General features: G+C 45.5%; 1 protein-coding gene across 1 annotated transcript; it reads left to right on the top strand.

The window, feature by feature from the left end:
- The first annotated feature begins 5,648 nt into the window (after window positions 1-5,648).
- Window positions 5,649-20,626, top strand: LOC125434389 (rRNA 2'-O-methyltransferase fibrillarin-like). Its single transcript, XM_048499697.1, has 8 exons — window positions 5,649-5,774; window positions 5,909-5,980; window positions 8,210-8,401; window positions 9,733-9,827; window positions 11,725-11,895; window positions 13,601-13,759; window positions 18,240-18,352; window positions 20,489-20,626. Exons 1-7 carry the CDS (start codon window positions 5,765-5,767, stop codon window positions 18,300-18,302), a joined length of 762 nt encoding a protein of 253 aa, XP_048355654.1. The 5' UTR covers window positions 5,649-5,764; the 3' UTR covers window positions 18,303-18,352; window positions 20,489-20,626.
- The last annotated feature ends 1,639 nt before the right edge of the window (window positions 20,627-22,265 follow it).

The raw sequence follows: 22,265 nt of genomic DNA, 5'->3' as shown, positions 1-22,265 counted from the left end.
CTTACCACTCTGCGCCACGGGGCTCCTTGTATCTTACATCCCACCAAACACTCTGCCAAAGAACCAAGGTCCCACTGTGATAGAAACAAAGAGCCTGGTTTTTCTGTGAAGGATATTTATATGTTAACAGGCATTCTGTTATTGAAAGGGAAGGCAGCGTTGCCTAGTTCAATCTTGTCAGATCCCAAAAGCCACACAGGGTGGAAGACCACCAAGGAAGACTCTGCAGAGGAAAGCAACAGCAAACCGCTTGTGCTTGCTTGCCTTGAAAGCTGGGGTCAATGTGAAACACCTAGGATGACAGCGGTTTACTCACACAGTGTTATTGTTTTTATCATTTGCAGTTTAGTTTTAAGGATATTAAAAATGGAAGTATAACTTCTGGGAGTAAATTTCAGCACTGGGTCCTTAATGGATAATCCCTGGCTGGTAGGATTGCTGGAAGAAGCACCTCAAAGACCTTGGTGGATACAAGAAATGGGGGTTGCAACAAGAAGTGTCCAGTTGCCTGTGGTTACTGCTAGCATGCCCCCAAGGTCATATGTGGATAATCCGTGGCATGTAGAGTGGGCAGGACATAATATTTGCAGAAGTACAGGGAGATTGAGGGACAGCAAATTCCTAGGATGTGTTAAGAAAACCTCGTGTTCGCTTAGATTTCATCCCACTAGTGGTATTAGTTGAGAACTGCTGGCGTAGACAATGTGGACTTGGGCAAAAGGCAAGTTTGTTTGCGGAGGTTTGGTGGTAGAACTCCAATTCCTGACATCTCAGGAAGGAGAGAGTGCTCTCACCCTATGAATCCAGAGAGTCACAGCCAATCAGAACAGACAATACTGAGCTAGCTGAAGCAGTGCTATAAGGCAGACTTGTGTATCTTCTGAGGGACAGGCATATCTTCCTCATTCCAAGGAGCACTGGTCTGTTCTACCAAAGTTGCTCCCAGTGGTGGCTTTGGCATGTTGTAAGGCTCTGATCCATAATCACAGTAGTCACCTATCAAGACCTACAAATTGCTTTTCCAGCAACCCACTATCGGTTTGTGAATCTGACTGAGCTCAACTTGGCCATGTGCTCCCCAAAATTCATAAGAGCATCTGCTTGGGGAAAAAAAATCCAAATTCTGGGCCAGAACAGAACATACAAAGGGGAGTTTATTAAACTGTAGAGGTTATGCGAAAACCATTAAGTACTGAAATGGACTTCAGTTTGTTCCGCAGTTGTACATAGGATTGTTAAGCTTCCTTCAGAAAGTTGTAGAGCTACAAATGCTATCTTTTGAAGATTGTAGCTTTATGTAAAAGTCAATGCATGCCTGGTTTCAGTTCTAAAATTAATCTCCTGGTTTGTTAGAACAGCATCGGAAGCCCAATCCAGAACCCTGGACGGAGACGCCACTGCCGCCACGTCGTCTCCAGAGGGCTTTTCAATGGCACAGGGAGGCAAAAAATAAAATAAAACCTCCCCTCCGACAGAAAGCCTTCCATTGGGTTACATGGACTTATGGCACCCAAAAGGGTGGCTGCAGGATAACAGGAGGCAATGTTTGGGTGGAAGCCGGCCAACGTTGGCTCCACCCCTGGCCATGCCTTCAGAACAGTTCCTGCTCTGCCAGTGGGGCTAGCAGCAGCACAGAAGGGCTGCATCAGGGTGTCTTGGAGGACCGCCATGGCCAACTGCCACCAGATTTTCCCCCCACCCTGGTCAGGTTAAGTGCCCCAGGGAGGGCAAATCCACTGGCACACCCCACGCAACTTCCATGAGTCACTTCAGCCCCTGTCATCCCCCCCCCCCCGACTGGATTGGGCTGTTACACATCTTCTGCTCTCTGCATTACTAGAGTCCCATGTATTTCAACTACTACTGAGATGTCGTGATTAACTGGGAACTTCCACATTCTCAAAGGGAGAGTTGCCTCTCTTTGGGGGGAGGTTTTTTTTGCATTTTTAAAACTGTTTTGGACCCAACGCCGCTTAATCCTGTCAAGATCACGACAGATTTTGTATTCCATTTTAAGACTTTGCACTGCAAAACGGGGGCTTCGATGCCATATACTGAAACACATGTTCTTTTTAAATGAAATATCTGATTTGATAAAGAGCTCTGTGCAATGCAGAAGCTTGCTGTTTTGTGATACCTTGGATCCTGCTACTCAAAACGCATTGTATGATTGTTGTTACAATTTAAGACTCATATATTCATAAAATGACATGCCTACCCATTTTAAACCATGCTGTATGTCTGCGTGTTATGTGTGTGTGTGTTGCATAGTCTGCTTCCCAAGTGATAAAAAGTTCCAGGAGCTGAGTTCCATAGCTCAGTGAGAACACCGCCAACTTGCGGTGCTTTATCACATTTGCCTTATTTACATGCAGAGTATACAAAGCACTAGAGCAGATCTCCACAGAATCCTAAGAACTGCACTTAAGTGCCTACTTTTTAATTTGAATAATGAAATGCACAATATAATCGCCTCATCAGTGGCCCTTTATGCATGCAGTGCTGTCTCCGAGGCCATCAGCTTCGCAGTGGGTTTTTCCTGCTTTTTTTTTGGGTTTTGTTTAAACAGGATCCTCCTGCAAAGCGGGATCCTCCAGCTGATTTGATCTGCCATTTTACCCACCTGTTCTCGCCCTGGAACCTCCAACTGGGGCAGTTGCTCTCTACTGCCTTTTTGTGGGCGGTGGGGATGTGCCATTTTGGGTCTAATGTTATTTTGCTAGACAGTGTAAATTCCATGTAGATTTCAACAGCCTATTGCTCCAGTGATAGATTGGCAATATTAAATTTTTTGAAAAGATAGCTCTTCCGATCACTCTACGTTGCTGCCCTGAAGAGTGGGAGGATTTGCTGTTCAGTGGGCAAGGAAAGGCAGGGAGGAACAAGAAAAACCTAAGTCAAACACATACTGTCTTCCTTTGCTGTCCCTGCAAAGTGAGAGGAAAAGACAAGATTTCAGAAACTGTAGAGATTCTCTGATGTGAGGCGTAGTGAGTTCGGGAGACGTGAAAATATACGTGCCGCAGAAAATCCAACCTGAACACTTGGTGCAAAGCAAACTGCAAGTGCATAAATGGCCAATGTAATGTCCTCCTAGGATCTCAAAGCTTTGAAATCCCAGTGACATGGACTTGGCGACCTTGGGCTAATCACTTTGTCTCAGCCTAACCCACCTCAAAGGGTTGTTGTGAAGATAAAACAGAGGAGGGGAGAATGATGTTAGCTGCTTTGGGTCTCCTGGGCCGGGGGAGGAAATGTGAGGTATGAAATAAATAAAATGCCTTCCGTCATGATTAATCCATCAAGACTTAAGGAATCTATATTGTGCATCTCACGTATTGTTCTGAACAACTGAGCTAACTCGCACACAGAGACAACATAGAAATCAATGAACGGTCATAATGTTCTCATCAGGATTAAAGGGAAGACACATTTCCTGCATTCAACAGTACCCGATTTTCAACCAGGTTGAAAATCAACCAGTCATCAGCCCTTGCACTGTTTTTTAATCTCTTTTGCTAGATCAACAGCTTTTCTTTTGTTGTTCCAAATTCTTATATTTTGCTCAGTGTACAAATTCATGTTCCATGGATATACCCTGCAATAGGAAGAAGTGGAGAATGATCCCAGACATGTTTACTCAGAAGTCATAGAGCAAAATGAGGTTGATTCCCTACCAAGATCCTACTTGGGGCTAAATCCATAATGAGTTCTCACCTCTACCACTATCAGCATACTTATGGCGGAGAGCTTTAATTCTCATCAGCTTATACCCCAAAATCCCTTGTTGATCTACATCTACAAGGTGCTACTCAGTGGTGGGATTCACAGGTTCGCACCACTTCGGCAGAACCGGTTGTTAAAATGGTGCTTGTAAACAACCAGTTGTTAAATTATTTGAATCCCACCACCGGAACTGGTTGTTAAATTATTTGAATCCCACCACTGGTGCTAATGGACTGATATCTAGGTGCTGCAGCATACTGGAAGTAAAGGGGTGGGGCTAGAAAAATAGCAACAAAGTACTTGTTATACTTGCTATCTACTGTATAAATAAGCAGGATTCTTGTAGCAGCTGAAAGACTAACATGTTTTCCTGTCTGGAACTGATTTTGTTGCATGTATGCAGTAGGTCCCTACTAGGCAGCACAAAAGAGAGGTTATGAAAGGGGGAAATGCCATCATGGTGCCATGGCTAAGAGCAGGTGGACTCTAATTTGGAGAACCGGGTTTGATTCCCCACTCCTCCTCATGAGTGGCAGACTCTTTTCTGGTGAAATGGATTTGTTTCCTGGTACCTACACATGAAGCATGCTTGGTGACCTTCAGCTAGTCACAGCTCATCAGAACTCTCTCAGCCCCACCTACCTCACAAGGTGTCTGCTGTAGGGAGAGGAAGGTGTTTGTAAGTCACTTTGAGATACCTTACGGGCAGGGGTGGATTTAGATGGAGAGGCCCTAGGCCAGTGGTGGCAAACCTATAGCATGCGTGCCAGAGGTGGCTCTTTGTGGGCACGCAGAGCCCTCTTTGTGGGCACACATGCTGTCGTCCCAGTTTGAGCACTTGGCAGTGGCATAGCATCAAGGGGATGAGGGGTGCGTGATGCACTGGGCACGTGTACCTGCAAGGGTGCGGCAAGGGTGTTCCAGAGGCATGGCAGGGGTGTTTCGGGGCGTTCCAGGGCAGGACGGGGGCGCCCTGAGCGCGGTTTCCCCTTGCTCCACCCCTGGCACTCGGTTTCTAAAAGGTTCACCATCACTGCCCTAGGCTATTCCACTTGCAGGGCCCCTCCCAACCCCCACCGTCATGAACAGAGGAAGATCAAAGTGTATTTTAAACAAATTACTTATTTTTATTTATTATCAGTTTTATTCTGAAAAGTGCACAGAAAATTACTAAAGGGTTGTTTATAAAGACGACAGTGCATTTTGACAGCATGTGTAAAAAAGGCTTATGACAGTGTCAAAAATATTACACACGTTGGTTGGAGCCCCGCTAGATTTCGAGGCTCTAAACTTCAACCTGCCAAGCCTACAGACAAATTTGGCACTGCTTACAGGAGAGAAAGGCAGGGTATAAATCCATTTTTTTCTTCTTTTAAACCTAACGGTTCCTAAAAAGCAATAGGGAGCATAGTTCTGAGTTTCAGCTACAACCGGTGAGGCAGGCTAAGGCCCCTTCCGCACATGCAGAATGATGCCCTTTCAATCCACTTTGCAGCTGGATTTTACTGAGCAGAACAGCAAAATCCACTCTCAAGTAATTGTGAAAGTGGATTGAAAAGTGCATTATTCTGCATGTGCCTACGCTAAAATTTAGCCAGCTCACAGACAGAGCTGCTGCTACCGGCCGAACAAGGAAAAACATTCCGCACATACTCATAGGCAACCCACCCTTCATAATTCATGCTCCTAAAACTGAGGCTTTGCATTGAAAACCGTGAAGAATCCCGCGGGCTCCAAGCTAAACAAAGAACAAAGCGCAACGGAGCCCCCGCGCCACGAGGGACAAAAACCGCAGGACGCCATAACGAAGGGCAGAGCCCGGACATCTGCGCAATCGCGAGGTGGGAAAGAACTCAATTTCCCACAAACCTCCGCGCGCTCCCGGCTCTCTTTCACCCCGTCCCATGCTTTCTGTCGTATTTCCGGTGCGCCGCCGAGGTTCTTGCGCGTGTTTTCTGCAGAGCGTGTAGCGCTTTCCTGTCCGGGCGTTTTGGGCGCGTGGGTCTGAATCCGCCCTTTTTTTGCCCGTCCTGCAGTCATGCGGCCCGGTAAGGGGTGGGTTGGAGGAAAAAGGGGTCGGTGGAAGTGTCTGGGTGGGCCAGTCCGCGCTCGTGGGAACCGGGAGGGCGGGCCCGGACACGTATTTGCCTTAACTGTTGCTCTCCTATTCCGGCGTGTGTAGGTTTTAGTCCACGTGGAGGCCGTGGTGGGTTTGGAGATCGTGGCGGACGTGGAGGCTTCCGAGGAGGACGTGGTAAGCGGTTCTCTCTCCTCTCCCCGCTTTATTCAAAAAGAAATTTCTCGCATTCCTGTGTTTTAATTGCGTTTGTTAAGTCTTTTGCTCAGAATGTGGTTTGGTGTCTGCTAGAGAAAAGTCAGTCTGCGGCGGTGGGCTTGTTTATAAGTTAATGTGAAAGCTGCTGGTGGTGCAAACTGGTGGGATCGTGCCGCCGCTATTCCGAGGCCCCTTCACTGGTTGCAAAAAAGTATCTGAGTCCACTCAAGGTGCTGCTGTTTATATTTAAAGCCCTTTCCTCAACTGCAATGCTTGTATTTGAATAACTGCCTTTCCTTTCATGTTCTGCTGTGGCAACTTTGTTTTCCTATCTAAGGTATGCTCAACAGCAAAGCAGGCTCAAACTTTCTTAGTGGCTGCCCTCTGCCTCTGGCACGGCCTTCTAGTCAGGGGGAGGGTATCCTTTCCCTTCTGGATTTCCAGCAAGGGCATAGCACAGCTGTCCTAGAGATTTTTTGGTGGTGATTTGAGCATGGGCAGAGGTGAAGTAAGTGCCTGCTAGTGGGGACATAACATGATTTTAGGTAGATTTTAATGTTTGTTTTATAAAATTGCGTTTCTGTTGTTACCTGCCTTGGGTCCTGAGATGTTCAGAAGAAAGATAGATAGATATGGGAACTTTAAACAAATAAGCTCTGTTATGTTCATGCTTGTGTTTCATTGGTTTCAGTTGACAGAGTGAAGGGTAGGCTTATAAATGATATAAATAAAAAGAATAGCTCTGGATTTGCTTACTGTGGTGGAAATGGAAATATCTCTTTGAAGTGAATCTTTATTTATTGTATTAATTTAAAGTCTTAGCAAGCAACAAACTCAGAATTACAAAAGTAATCGGACAAACAGAAACGAACACTAAAAGTTGCACTGCCGGCTATAGTATAAAACTTGCAGCCATGATAACAGATTAATTTCCATAAGCTGTAAAAAACATAATAAACCAATCCATGAGTAGGAATTACATCAAAAGGTCTTAACTTTATCTTAATCTTAGCAACCATAGGAATAAACTTTGCCTTATGCGATGTTATGTGTATGCAGTAATAGCATTACAAGTTTATGCAAATGTGATCTCCCTGATAACTGTAACAAGAAATTTACAAGAGAGATGGGACAAGGCCCTTCCCAGGGCTGTTTTGGCTTTTGAGGGAGGACTCATGGAGCCTGGGACTGATGGTAACCATCAGGCAACTTGCTACCATTTGACTAGTCCAGGGGTCTTCAGCCTGTGGCTCTCCAGATGTTCATGGACTACAAATCCCATCAGCCCCTGCCAGCACGGCCAATTGTTGGCAGGGGCTGATGGGAATTGTAGTCCATGAACATCTGGAGAGCCGCAGGTTGCAGACCCCTGGACTAGGCTCCCCAGTGACATGGAAGCTCACTGGGTGATCTTGGGCCAGTTACACATTCTCAGCCTAACATAGTTCACAAGGTTGCTGGGAGGATAAAATGGAGGAGAAGGGAGCGCTTTAGGCTGCTTTACAGTGGAAGGTGGCAATAAATGAAGTACGTAAATGCAGATATATGTGGGTTGGATACAGATTAGGCTGGTTGTTGGATGGGAAGGAGAGAAGGAAGAGAAGAAGGGGTAGATTGCCAGAAGAAGAGGACATTGTGGGGAGAGAGGTGAATCCAGTTTAATTCCCCACTTGAAGCCTGCTGGATGTTGTTGGGCCAGTCACAGTTCTCTCTGTACTCTCTTACCCCATATGGAGGCAGGCAATAGCAAACCACTTCCTCACGGCTCTTGCCCGGAAAACCACACTGGGTTACCATAAGGCATCGGTGACTTGATGGCAAAGTCACCCACACCCACGGGTTCCTAGCTTTTAAAAATGCTGTTCATGTTTTTTGTTTGGCAGGGTGATTGAGAAGGGAAAAAAGACATTGCGCTCGCAACCCTGTATTTGCTTTGTTTAAAAGGGTGGCCTTTCTACAGTTTAGGCCTTATAGGTGACATTCAGGCATAACTTTAAGTAGCATACCAATGATACAGTAAATTACATGTGTATGTAAATGGTACAATCTGTGCAGTATCCTTTCAAGAGCACTGGACCTTGTTCATATAAACCACGCAGTGAGTCTTCGTGGGCTATCTCTCCAATCCTGTGTTTGGTATTATTTCTGAACACGCCATGTGCCCCTCCTGTTTGCTTTCATGAGTCTTATTTTCATCCTCATCTTTAGGAGGTGGATTTAGGTCTCCTGGAGGAGGAGAAGGGGGCTTTCGAGGAGGTGGGCGAGGAGGTGGACGAGGTGGCTTTCGAGGAGGACGTGGAGCAGGAGGAGGTGGACGTGGGCGAGGTGGGGGCTTTCGAGGAGGGCGAGGTGGCTTCAGAGGTGGCAAAAAGGTTACAGTAGAACCCCACAGGCATGAAGGTAAGTCACTTGTTAGCTGGAGTGTCATAAATAGGCATCATAAATTCAACCTGTAAAGATGATCCAAAAGAAATGGGCTTCTTTGTTTTAAAACTCATAAAAGAGCAACATCATAGGGCCTTTTGGGAAATAAAGGACCTTAAATTGGCTATATGATAGGAGCCAGAGCAGCTCGGTCACAGCAAGATTGCTGTGTTACATGTCCTTGGAATGTATCCTAGTCTCTTTAGTCTGATGTTCTCTCCACTGTACCTCTTGTGCAGTTGCTGTGTAAACTTTCTTGGAAGTTGCCTCGATTATGTTCTGTCATTCTTCTCCCTTTAAGGGAAACACTAAAATGCAGTCAGTAAAATTATTTCTGCAAGGTCGCTTCCCGATGTCCCACAAGGGCTTGTAGAACTGCTTGCTTCTGCAGAACACTGATATATTTACTTTTTAGATAGCCTCCCTGCTTTTGAGTATCTTCATGAAGTGACTTAAAATTCAAGTAAAATGGCCCAAGCTCTCCATTCCATTTAGAAAGCTTGACTACCAGCATTTCAAACCAGGAGCTGATTTCAGACATAAATCCTCTGGACTTCACTGGTATCTCTGTTTGGAGGAAGCCTTGAAAACAGGAACAGTCCAAAGTGAAGTCCTCCCCCTGAAGCTGTGCAGGAGCAGCAGTGGCATAGTGGTTCAAGAGCAGGTGCACTCTAATCTGGAGAACCAGGTTTGATTCCCTTTTCTGCCACTTGATCTGTGGAGGCTTATCTGGTGAACTAGATTAGCTTGTGTACTCCAGCTCATGCCAGCTGGGTGACCCTGGGCTAGTCACAGTTCTTTGGAGCTCTCTCAGCCCCACCTACCTCACAAGGTGTTAGTTGTGGGGGAGAAGGAAAAGGAGATTGTAAGCCCCTTTGAGTCTCCTTACAGGAGAGAAAGGGGGGTATAAATCCAAACTCTTTTTCTTTTCTTTTTTCTTCTTTTTTTGCAGCATTATTCCCATGCATATGTGAACTTGTCCCTGGCTGCCGGCTGCAAAGCACTGGTGTACTTTGGCAGATTTTGCAGAACTGGACCTTTATGTTTCCCCCCTCAGGCTGCTGCCCCCTGAAATGTTGTTTCTGGGAGATCACCAGAAGAGCATGTGGAGATGAAGCAGGGTTTTGCCTTGGGGGAGGAGAAGGAGCAGTGAAAATTGCGGCTCACTGGTCTGAAGGCATAATTACACTTAAGTCCTTGCACCAAAGTTGAGATGAATGACATTGTCTCTTTCGCCATAGGAAAACTAAGGCAAAGCACGTCTTCTGTCTATATAATCCAGGTCCTCTTTTTCCCCACATCTTCAGGAGTCTTCATCTGCCGGGGAAAGGAAGACGCGCTGGTGACCCGGAACCTAGTACCGGGTGAATCTGTGTATGGAGAGAAGAGGATTTCTGTGGAGGTGTGTGATTCGGACAAGGTGGGCAGGGGTAGGCATGGAGCAGGAAAATTATGCCTTCACAGGAGGAGAGAGAATGAATCCCCTTTGTATGACTAACGGGGGGGGGGGGGGGGTTGACCTCCCCCTCTGGGATCAGTTCTGGGGAATATCTAGTCAATAATTCCAGAGAAGGTTTAAACTGTAAGTTATGTTAATTGATTTACAGAGGGCTACAACATACAAGCACCCAGTCACAGGCAAGGCAAACAAAAAAGTTTTCTTAGCATCTAACCAACTATAAACTTGAAGCAACGGCTTACTGCCTCCATGGATTCTGACAGTTCTGTTAGTATTTCCATCAGACATGAACATTCCTGTGCAGCAGAGTAGCATATTCTCTTGGGGAAGTGGGAGGGGACTTGAAATTTGAGCCAATAAAGGCTCAGATTTTCAAACCCCAACACCCTGCTCAGCTACAATTTTCTAACCCCAGCACCCCGTTGAAGCCAACTACAAGGCTTAGCCAATGAATAAATATCAGCTGTAAGCAGCTAGTGATTCCTAAAGGTATTTTCACTCCGGACAGGATCCCGACTAAAATTACAATCAAGGATTATGGTGCCAAGTCCCTTACATCAGGGGTCTCCAACCTGTGGCTCTCCAGAGGTTCATGACCTACAATTCCCATCAGCCCCTGCCGGCACAGCCAGTTGGCAGAGCTGATGGGAATCATACTCCATGAACATCTGGAGGACCATTGGTTGGAGACCTTTGCCTCACACCCTTCCTCTGGACCTTCTGAACCACACTGTCACCTGTCCCCTCGGATTCCTTTTGGCCACTATCCACCTTGCCAAAAGATGAGGGGGAGAGAACAAGGTGTCTTCTTCGAGCAGTAGTTGGAAGAGTTGTGTTAATTTCAAGCTACCTTGGATATGTTTTCTGTCAATCATCTCAGAAGCAAATAGCTGGAATGTGGAGCGCAAATGTTATCTTTTTGGCCTTCTATGCCTTTTTCTTTATGTCATGCTCTGTAGTCAGGAAATAGGGCCCAGTTCACCTGAGGGGAGAGACCTGCGTCTGTTGTTTGAGACACAATTGTCTGAAAATCAGGATGCCAGTATCAGAAGATTGTGGTGAGGGTTTTCTAGGAAAGGGTGGCCCTTGGCCATGCCAGCAGGGGCTGATGGGAATTGGTTCATGAACATCTGAAGCGCCAGAGTTGGACACCCCTGCTTTAGACCGCAATTTAGAGAATAAAATAAAAAATAGATTTAAAAACTCAAAATATAAGTTACAGAGAAATATAAAATCAACAATCACTTTAAAATTCTTTCCAGTAGTTGAATACAGAGCGTTAAAACACTTTTAGGGGTGCAAGATCATGCTAAGAAGAGGGTTATTCCGAATACACTGTTTTCTTTGAGACGCAACGTGTGATTGGTGTTTGGAATATGCTGCCACAGCAGATGGTGATGGCCACTAACTTGGATAGCTTTAAAAGGGGCTTGGATAGATTTATGGAGGAGAAGTCGATTTATGGCTACCAATCTTGATCCTCTTTGGTATGAGATTGCAAATGCCTTAACAGTCCAGGTGCTCGGGAGCAACAGCCGCAGAAGGCCATTGCTTTCACATCCTGCCTGTGAGCTCCCAAAGGTGGGCCACTGCGAGTAGCAGAGAGCTGGACTAGATGGACTCTGGTCTGATCCAGCAGGCTTGTTCTTATGTTCTTACCTCCTCGGCTCTGATCTTGGTAGCTGCCAGTGCAAACAGGGCCGTCCTATCGGATACAAAAGAGTCAGTGCCTGAAAGCAGGAAGTTTATCAAAATCCAAAGAAAACTGTGTCCCATTTAAAATCCTGGGAAGGTCCGAAAGTGGAAGTCTTGTAACGTAGATAATCCTTTGCCTCTTCAGGATGGGGAAGTGAAGGTGGAATACCGAGCCTGGAACCCCTTCCGCTCCAAACTGGCTGCTGCCATCCTTGGAGGCATCGATCAGATCCACATCAAACCTGGTGCCAAAGTGCTGTACCTGGGAGCGGCCTCGGGAACGACAGTCTCTCACGTTTCGGACATAGTCGGGCCGGTAAGGCATTGCTATGGTGCTCAAAACTGGAATTATAATTTGAATGGCCCTTAAAGCTAACAAGCTGAAACTCCATCCCCAAAAAACTGAGGTGCTACGGATGGGGAGAATATGTAGGAAGTGGGATGTCTCCTGTTCTGAATGAGGCGTGTTCCCCTTAAAGGAGTAGGTTCATACTTTGGGGGTGTCGCTGGATCTGGGCCTCCTGTTGAATAAACGGGTAACAGCGGTGGTCAGTGACACCTTTTGCCAGCTATAGTTGGTGAGCAGCCTCAGCTGTTCCTGGACAGGAAAGATCTTGTCAGCTGGGCCTGCACAACAGTGGTGTCTAGAATAGATTACTACAAGGTTCTTAACATGAGACTGTCCTTGATGACTCTGGAAGCCACAGTTGGTCAGCAGCGTATCTGCCAGAGGGACACGGGGGTCAATTGACCTGGGCGCCACCCATTAAATCCTGTGGGGGGCACCCGGCAGGCCCCTAAACTGGCTACTCCTGAAGGAGCAGCTGGGACAGAAGCCTGCCGCAGGCTGCCCCTCAGCCTGGCCCCACCAGGCTGCTCCTTCAGCCCACGGAGGCTGGGCTGGGAGCCTGTCGCGGGCAGTCCCTTGGCCTGGCCCTGCCAGGCTGCCTGAGACCACTGCTGCCCTCCTCCTAAAGGAGCAGCCAGACTGGGAGCCTGCTGCAGGACCACCGCTGCCCTCCTCCACCAGCTAAGGTAAGGGGGGCAGCCCCAGGCGCCATTTGCAGTTGGTACAGAATACTGCTGCCAGAATCCTGGGAGAGTCATAGGGATCATTTCATTCCAATCGTTTTTCATCTACACTGGCTCCCAATTTGCTTCTAGTCCCAATTCAAGATGCTGGATATTGACTTTTCAAGCCCTTCACCAGTGGTTCTCAACCTGGGCAGAATGGAGTTATTGCACAAATCCACAGTTGCTTCTAAGGGTCCTCATCTTGATCTTTTTGTTATGTATTTTATGAATCAGTGGACTCTAATGGTGTGACTACTGTTGCTGGAGGGGGGGATTTTTTGTGTGTTTTAATGGGGTCCTCATACAAAAAGCTTGCCATCCACTGTCCTACACAATGTGGTGTTGGCATACCTAAAGGGCAGTCTGTATTTTCAGAGATCCTGCTTTGTGTGCCCCAACCACCTGAGGAGTTAAATAGAGTTATAGGATGTGTATTAATGTTTGCTGCCTCGAGGAACCTGAATTGAGTAAGAAGGTGGCATTTATTTTAAACCTTGCTAGAAATGTGTGCTCTCCCCTCCCATTCAAAGTGCTCCCAAGCATTTTTTTTTCCTGACAGTAGCTACTGGTTAATGTAGTAGTAACCTTCAAGGTGGGGGGTGTAATTCCTCCTGTCCCCCTTCAAGAATCCTTGACTTCTGATTGCTTTTTCTGCAAACCTGGAGCTTCCTTCACGTTTGCAGACAACTGCTTTTGCCCGAGGTATCCACCCCCTTGTGGATTTTTTAAACTCTGCAGTCAGGCTACCTGTGACTTGTAGTCATATGATGAATACTGACTGCAGAGTTTACCTGGCACATTTTAAACCGCCGTTACAGTTCATGAGTGCAGCTCTAACAGTGACACTATGGTGATTTACTGTCTCCTGATCTGGGCTTTCACAGACTACCATGTGGTTTACAGCGCCAACTCGCATTTGTTCTATTTCTGGTACTACAATTTTGGGAGAGGGACCTTCAGGTGTATGCCCGTGGAGTTTTCCCATACAGTTGTCAGATCGTGACCTCATCAATGATAATAGCAACAAGCAAAGCGAACCAACATTATCCCGATCGGTATTAGAGGATCTGCTTGCTGACATCCACACAAATACCGCATGTTGCTGGGTAAGTTATTTCTTCTGTGCTGTTTTGTGAACTTGCAGAACCTATTGGGGCAAAATGTAGCAATAGCAACTAGCCACAGTTGGTTTGGAAAGGCGATTAGACAGATTTATTGAGTTTAGATCCATTGGCAGTTTTTAGCCTTGATGGCTAAATAGAACCGACATGTTCAGAAGTAGCTAGTTTTGGAAAACCAGGTGCTGTGGGGTTGGGTGGAGGACCACAAGCAGAAGTTAGTCATAGAGATCTGTTTGTAGGTTTTAGCGAGGCTGCTGATCTGGCCACTGTGGAGAACTGAGCAGTGGACTAGATTGACAATTGGTCTGGGCTGCAGAGATTTTTATTACCGTAAATGTTATCCATATATAAACACACACCCAAACAGGAAATTATAAAAAACCCAAACCGTATAATAAACAAAATAACAATAAAATGGATCTTAATGTTCAATAAAATATAGAAGTAATACAAATTTGGTATTTCGTCTAACATTCTGCTATTTATTTAATTAACATCCTCTAGTGTATGTTAACTAAGCAGTGACTTATAGCCTTAACTACTAACATATTAATAATATATTGACCTGTTTATCCTGTTCCTCTGAATCTAATTTTAATCTCTATTGGCATTATTTTTATTTATTTTTTGAAGTAATTGATTCAGCCACATATAAAAATACAATTCCCACTTCCCATCAAACTCATGTTTTGACTATCTGTTTACAAGATTTGTTAGTTTAGCCATTGCAGCTATGACAAGAGGGAGGGTGGGATGGAGTGGTTCCCTGAAGCACCTCCCCACTTCCTTGTGCCCTGGGGAGATTTTTTTTCTCCAAAGTTCTGTCAGTTATGCTTTGACTGAGCTACCCTTTTGTTTGTCAGAATTCAATGCAGTAGCATGAATGTGGTAATTTAGACTTTCTGTATACAATGTATTGTCGAAGGCTTTCACTGCCGGATTCAACTGGTTCTGGAGGGTTTTCCACCAGACCACGGCCACACAGCCTGGAAAACCCTCCAGAACCAGTTTCTGTATACACTTTGTGTTTTCCCTCTTTTATAAATTGAATTAAACAGTAACAATGGTCTTTAGTTGTTCAACTCGAGCACTTCCCAGACAGGAAGATTAGCAGCTCTGTAGGGACACCAAAATAATTCCTTTCTGTCAGAACAAAATAATAAATTGGCACCAGAGGCTTGTAAAGTTTAAACAAAGAATCAATTTTTTTATTTACAGGAAATAAATCAGAAAGTTTTTTTCTGGAAAGGATAACATTGAAATTATATACAAGAAGCTGATTTCTGAGAGGTTACTATTTTACAAGTTGTTTCAGTATGTTTTTACAGTTGATGCAAGGTTCACATGGGTCAGTATCTGTAGTTCTTTCAAGTAGTTACAGTCACTTAAATTCTCCCCAAACTAGGTGTTCAGTTTTCTGTTTTGCTCTAGTTAATGTGCTAAAAAAACCCTTTAACTCCTATTGTTAGGTAATTATAACCTTCACAATTCCTCAAACACTATCTCTAAGACCATCTTTCTTCTTGAGTGTCTCTCTCACCCAATGCTTCTCAGAGAAGAACTTAAGATTTTCCTCCAGGAAACCCAATCCTTTCAGTCTTTAAAAACTCAGCCACCCTCAGGAACTTCATTATCCCATATTTGGGTGAAGTTCTCCTCAGATAAATTAACTGAGCTGCTGGCTTGATTAATTAGTGTCACTGCATTGTGGTTCTCTAGGACCTTGGGGCAGATTCCCTACTCTAAAACTGTTCTTCCTGGCATTTAACTAGAGTAGCTTAGCTCACTTACAACTGGTCCTCAGCCACCACAGAACAGAGTTCTTACAGAACACCCGTTCCCTCTGGCTTTCAATTCAGTTCTCACCTCAAAACTCTCAGTGCTCTGGCTAAGAACACTGCAGTTTTCTCAAGCCAGTCACGTGGAGTTCCATGTTAACCCTATGGGCTCTCAACATTCTACTGCCTGAAGGTGCCTAAGTGTCTGTATACATCACAGTAGCATACGGTCTTACTTTTTCCTCCCCAATTTCTGTGTTTAGACTTCTTATGACTTTCTACCTGGTTGCTGTTAGCAAACACAAACATAGTTCTTTAAGGGTTTTGGGAAAATTCGCAGGAAGGATACCCAATAACATTGCCTTAGCAGCTAATGGAAATTTGATCTTCAATATTTTTTGCATTTTTGCAACCCAGTCCTTATGGATTTTTCACAAGTCCACCACATGAAAGAACAATGCAACTTCTTGACATTTCCAAGAAAGACCATTGAAGTTTTTACTCATCTTTATAATACCTTTTGGTGGCCCATACTAACTATAAAACATTTTGTACCAGTTCTCTTTTAACATTTCGCAAGTAGTAAGTTTGATGGTTTAGGACCATAATAGTTCTTATTGTTGAAAAGATATCTCTTCTTGAAAGTTTTGCATCCATTTCCCCATACACACTGTCACTTACTCCATTTCTGTATCACATTTAAGCAGGGTCTTATATATCCTCAGCAGATGTTGTTTTTGTGATATAAGCTCTTTTTAGAAATCTGTCAGGTCTCTTAATATTCCTCCCTCTCATTTTAATTCGCTTCTGGCTCTTGATGTTAACTGGAAGTTTGACAACCATTGTGTTAAGTTCTGCAGAGAGGTTTTTTTTTGAGAAAAACCTCCTAAAAATTCCCCCCAGTGGTGTGGTATGATCAACAACTGCTTGCACCTGAGTATTCCCTGTTTTCGCTCCTTGTCGAGGTCTGGAAGGCCCCCACATTTCTCAATTCTCAGAATGTGTAACACATAACCATTTTCAGTAAAATAGAATTTTTCAGGAGGCAATTTTTTTGTAAATACAGTCTTTGGAACGAACTGCCTGAAGAACGTTTCAAGCCTTTTCCCCCCTTTCCTCCATCTTCATACCATGTTATTTCTTAGCTGTATCTTATTCTGTATCTCACTTTCTCGTAATTGTGGCAAAACCCTGAGATTTCCACGCAGGATCCTGCCCTGCTTGTAAGGAAATCCAAGCTGTGGGGCTCCTGTCGTGCTGCTATTTTTTGTTCCGTGTTTTCCCAAATGAGTGAGATCTACATTTTTTTGCTGCCTTCGCGTTCCAGCTCCTGTGAACTATAGCCTTGAGCCTTGTTAAGAAAGGTGGGTGATAAATATAAGTAAATGTGTGCAGTCGTGACACCTATGCAAATAAGCCAGCCTCCTTGTGTCTGCATGATGCTCAACGGCATCCCCAGATCAGAACCTCTTCTTTGTGCCATCTCTCTAACCTAGGGAAAAGACCAGGTGTCAAACTCGTGGCCCTCCAGATGTTAGGGACGACAGCTCCCATCATCCCCTGCCAGCATGATGCTGGCAGGGGATGATATGGAAGCAATCCACAACATCTCAGGAGAACCATGACTTAAACACCCTAGAAACTAATGAAGATGTGTAAGCCTTGTGTATAGACAAGCAGGTTGCTGTTGGTGGTCGAGGGAAAATGCTTCCAGCCGGGAAGGGAATGTTTCCTGCCAGGGCTGCTTGGCTGCGTCTTCCTCTGTCCCTCAGGATAGGATTCAGATTTGTCCTGCTGGATACTTCCAGTGCTGGAAAGGATTGTATCAAAAAGACTGTATCACTCTGTCCTGTTTGGCTGTGACTGAGTTGTAAGTTGGGGGAAAGAGCTGGACGGGGAACTGGCTGTGTATTCAGAAAGTGCTCGCCCCCTTCTCTTGTTCCTGTTGATTTTTTAAAATTGTACTGGGGAAGAGGCTGCTGCTCAGTAGTCAAATGCTTGACATTCAGATTCTTTCTCTGACATCTCCAGTTATAAGGATCTGGGTAGCAGGCGATGCTGAAGACTTCATCCTGAGACTATGGAGAGCTGTTGCCAATCCAAGTAGACCCAACTGACCTTGGTGGCCCCGTGGGCTGACTCACTATTAGACAGCCTTGTGTGTTCATGTTCAGTTCCAATTGGGGAAAAAAATAAGATATAAGTAAACTGCCTTGAGGTCCCAGTTGATGGGAGAAAGGAGGAATTTAGAATTACCAGAAATAAGAATTTACGTTTGGGTCTAATGGACTTAGGAAACTTTTTTGGAAGATTTTATCAGGATACCTTTAAACCCCCCAAAGTCAATAGTAATAACCAGATCCCCTTGCAATTCAAGGTTCTTTAGCGCTGAATGCAGAGCACACAGATGCTTAGCACACTTCTCTCTGTGATACACCTCTGAAGATGCCAGCCACAGATGCAGGCGAAACATTAAGAACAAGATCTACCAGAAAGCCCAGAAAGCCCACACCAACCAATTTGTTTTCTCTTTCAAAACTAGAAGGGAATCCCCCCCCTCAAAAAAAAAAAACCCAGGAACTTCAACCAGCAAATTTGGATCTTTAAAAAAAAATTTGGGGAGGGCAGTGAAAGTTGGCAGAGTAGCTTACAAATCCCAATGTCTCATACGACCCCTTTCTCCACAGGAATGGTGGACGTCATTTTTGCAGACGTGGCTCAGCCCGACCAGTCTCGTATCGTGGCTCTGAATGCGCACAACTTCCTGAAGAATGGGGGACACTTTGTCATTTCCATCAAGGTAATGGCTCAGGCTGGGTCTAAAGATATTTTTCCTAGCTGTGTGAGCTTGAGCTGGGAGGCGGCCATCTTACTGCCGTTTTGTTGGTGCAGCTTTGGCAATCTGACCCTGGCTGTGGTTTATGCTGCCTCAATGCATGCTTGTTGCAGTGGATGGGAGTGATGTACCGACTCCCACCCAGGCGCTCCTGGAATTTATGACTGGGCTGACTGGGGCAAGCAAATAAATCATGCTCACCCCTTTCTGTCGGAATAGTACCAGAACAGGGGCTCATAGCCAAATATCTTGAACTATTGACTGAACCCCAACAGAGATGGATTCTTACAAGGGCCAGATGCAATATTTTACCATCTGCCATTACAAAGGGTCGCTACTTATCAATCCCTCTCCAGAATCGGGTTTGTCCACACTGTAAAAACCAAGTGGAGACTCTTGCTCACATTATACTCGACTGTCCGAGATATGTGGGTATCAGGAATTTCTCTCCTTGGCTGGCCCTAGACAAATCTGAAAGAGCCTCTTGACAGTTCTGTTGTGGAGCTTCTGTTAAACAATACAGATGTTGTGCTCTTGGAAAAAGTAGCAAAATGTATTTTACAAGTGACAGAACTTTCTAAGTAATGTCCAATGCTAGATACAGTTTCTCTGTCTGTGTTTTGAATGTATTCTTGTTTTGTACTTCACAAATGTCTGGTAACGCTCTGGAGCCTATTTTAAATGCCTAATAAAGGTTGTTGTTGTTGACTGGGCTGATTGGCAAAGCCTCTCTGTACCGCATTCTTATCCTGCAGTCACTCTGAAGAACTTGGAGACATGGGTACAGTGCTCTTTTCCCCATTTTATCCTTACTGACAACCTTGTGAGGTAGTCTAGGTTGGCTATGTGTTACTGGCTATAGATACCCTGGCAAGAGTTAGGACTAATAAAATGAAAGATTTCTTCACTCAACATGTGATTGGTGTTTGGAATATGCTGCCACAGGAGGTGGTGATGGCCACTAATCTGGATAGCTTTAAAAGGGGCTTGGACAGATTTATAGAGGAGAGGTCGATCTATGGCTACCAATCCTGATCCTCCTTGATCTGAGATTGCAAATGCCTTAGTAGACCAGGTGCTCAGGAGCAGCAGAAGGCCATTCCTTTCACATGCTGCATGTGAGTTCCCCAAGGCTTCTGGTGGGCCACTGCGAGTAGCAGAATGCTGGATTAGATGGACTCTGGTCTGATCCAGCAGGCTCTTCCTTATGTTCGTAAGCTTCATCTCACTTTATGTGTGCATGTATGTGTGTAAGTGCCACCTAGTTGCAGAAAACTCATGGCAACCTCTGGCTGGGTTTTCAAGGCAAGAGACTAACAGTGTGTCAAGTCCTGGATCTGTGACCTACATCAGACTCTGCAACTTGAAGGTTTAGAAGACTTTATTGGCAGACTACAGAGGCTAGAGGGGGAAATCTAGTTCTGCTAGAACAGTGGTGGCGAACCTTTGGCACTCCAGATGTTATGGACTACAATTCATATCAGCCCCTTCCAGCATGGCCAATGTATTGTGCTGGAAGAAAACTGATAAAGTATAGTCCCATAACATCTGGAGTACCAAAGAGTTCGCCATACCACCTCATTATAAGGCATTTCTAAACAACCCCAATATATCAGTCCCGTATCCTCCTCCCCCCCTCCCTATCCCACACCATAGAAGGCGCGAAAGACAGGGATGTAGGATGGACTCAAGGTCAGAGGACTGAGATAATGCCACCTGGCCCTCGGTGCCTCTACTTGGTTACCTAGGGAAAATGAAAGTATTTTGCCATCAGCTTCTTCATCTCCCATCCCCCCCTTGGAACTTCTCTGCTTGATGACACAGAGGTAGTTTGCCATTGCCTGCCTCTGCATAGCGATCCTGGAATTTCTTGGTGGTCCCCCATCCAAATGCTGACCAGGGCTGACCCTGCTTAGCTTCTGGGATCTGACGAGATCACGCTATCCTGGTCATTCAGGTGTGGCACCACGGAGTAGACTTTCGAATGTGGATTTTCCCAGCGGACGCTTGATTAACTGCTGCACCCTGTCTCCCCTGTTGTCGTGTGTCCCCCCCCCCCCCAAAAAAAATGTGATGGTTTTTTTCTTCCTCCTCCTCTAGGCTAACTGTGTCGATTCGACAGCAGCGCCCGAGGCCGTCTTTGCATCAGAGGTGAAGAAAATGCAGCAAGAAAACATGAAACCCCAGGAGCAGTTGACTCTGGAGCCCTATGAGCGAGATCATGCTGTGGTGGTGGGCATTTATAGGTATGTTTGAAGCCCAAGACAAGGGACAGCTTAAGCAGGCTTGAGCCTGAAAGAGCCAGATGAGTTTTGGTTGTTACCTTCAAGTAGGGAAGATGGGTTTTCCTATGGGCTTGGCAGCACTCAGCTGATTGGGCCAGCATGCCCTGGCAAAGTGCTGTCCAATCAAAGCAGTTGCATAAACTGCAAATGAAGGTAAACACATACGGGCATTTGCATTGTATTTGACACTTGATGGATGCAAAATGCTTTGGATCGCTCATCTCAGGAATTGATTCCACAGCCTAGAAGGCTCACTAAGGAGCAGCAGTGTGGTTAAGAGCAGGTGCTCTCTAATCTGGAGAACCAGGTTGGATTCCCCGCTCTGCCACTTGAGCTGTGGAGGCTTATTTGGTGAACCAGACTAGCTTGTGGATTCCGACACACGCCAGCTGGATGACCTTGGGCGAGTCACAGCTCTTTGGAGCTCTCTCAGCCCCACCCACCTCACAGGGAGTTTGTTGTGGGGGGGAAGGGAAAGGAGATTATAAGCCCCTTTGAGTCTTTTTACAGAAGAGAAAGGGGGGGATATAAATCCAAATTCCTCCTCCGCCTCCTTTGTCTTTTTCTTCTTCTCCTCCTCCTCCTCCTCCTCCCACCACCCATATTCTAGACCAGGGGGTATGAGACTGGCCTAAATTTGGACCAAGGCTATGGGTTCAATGTGGTCTATATTTTCCACTATCAGCTGGCAGTTATGTCAGCAGAGCAGAACTTTCCCACCTTCCCCCTATTCCGATGCGGCCCATTGATCTCCCTGAAGTGCTATTGCCAGGGGACCCTTGAGATTGGCATCAGGGGAAATCAGGGTCTGCAACAGAGAAGGGACATTGATGGAAATTACCCCATTCCTTCAATTAGCAAAAAACCTAGTCAGACTAAGCACCAAGATTATCACTGGGAGTTTGGCTACTATTTTGAGCTAGCTACGTGGCGTAACAGGTGAGCCTCAAGGATATCCAAGATTGAAGTTCTTCTCAATGTCCAAGTACTGAAACAGCCAATCAAATGATGACCTTCTGAAGTGCCAAAATTACACAACACAGCAAAAAAAACCCCACCCTGATTCAGAACTTCCACAGCAGCGTTTTGTTATCGAGTGAAAAAGTTCTCTTTAGGAACATAGAATGTTTGGGATTCTCTCGGTGGTGAGGTTTACCTTAAGTTTCGACTTGACCTCCGTTGGTGTTGGGTTAATGTATCGCAGGCAGCTGTCTTTTGCTGAGCCAAACCGTTGGCCGGTGTTGCCTGCTTTGACTGGCAGTTGCTTCTTGGGTCTCGAACAGAGGTCTCGCTCACCACCTGTGAGCCGATCTTTTGAACTGGAGATACCGGGGATAGAACCTGAGGACCTTCAGCCTATCCAGCAGCTGTTTTGCCCCTGAGATGCAACTCTTCCCTACTGTTCCCTGCCATTAATACCAGTTTTGCTGAACTGGTTTTATTTTGATCTGTTTTTCATTGGCTACCTCGAAGGTTGTACTAGCCAAAAACTGGAGTTACAGATCTTTGCTAGCCTTCTGCTGAGGGAGCAGGAAGAACTGGAGATGTCGGCACATGTTTTCGGCTAGTTGATAGAAATCCTGCCTTGTACT

Source organism: Sphaerodactylus townsendi, linkage group LG06, assembly GCF_021028975.2.
Source record: "Sphaerodactylus townsendi isolate TG3544 linkage group LG06, MPM_Stown_v2.3, whole genome shotgun sequence".
NCBI lineage: Eukaryota > Metazoa > Chordata > Lepidosauria > Squamata > Sphaerodactylidae > Sphaerodactylus > Sphaerodactylus townsendi.
The sequence above is the reverse complement of the archived record's forward strand: the minus strand, read 5'-3'. Positions and strand labels throughout refer to the sequence as shown.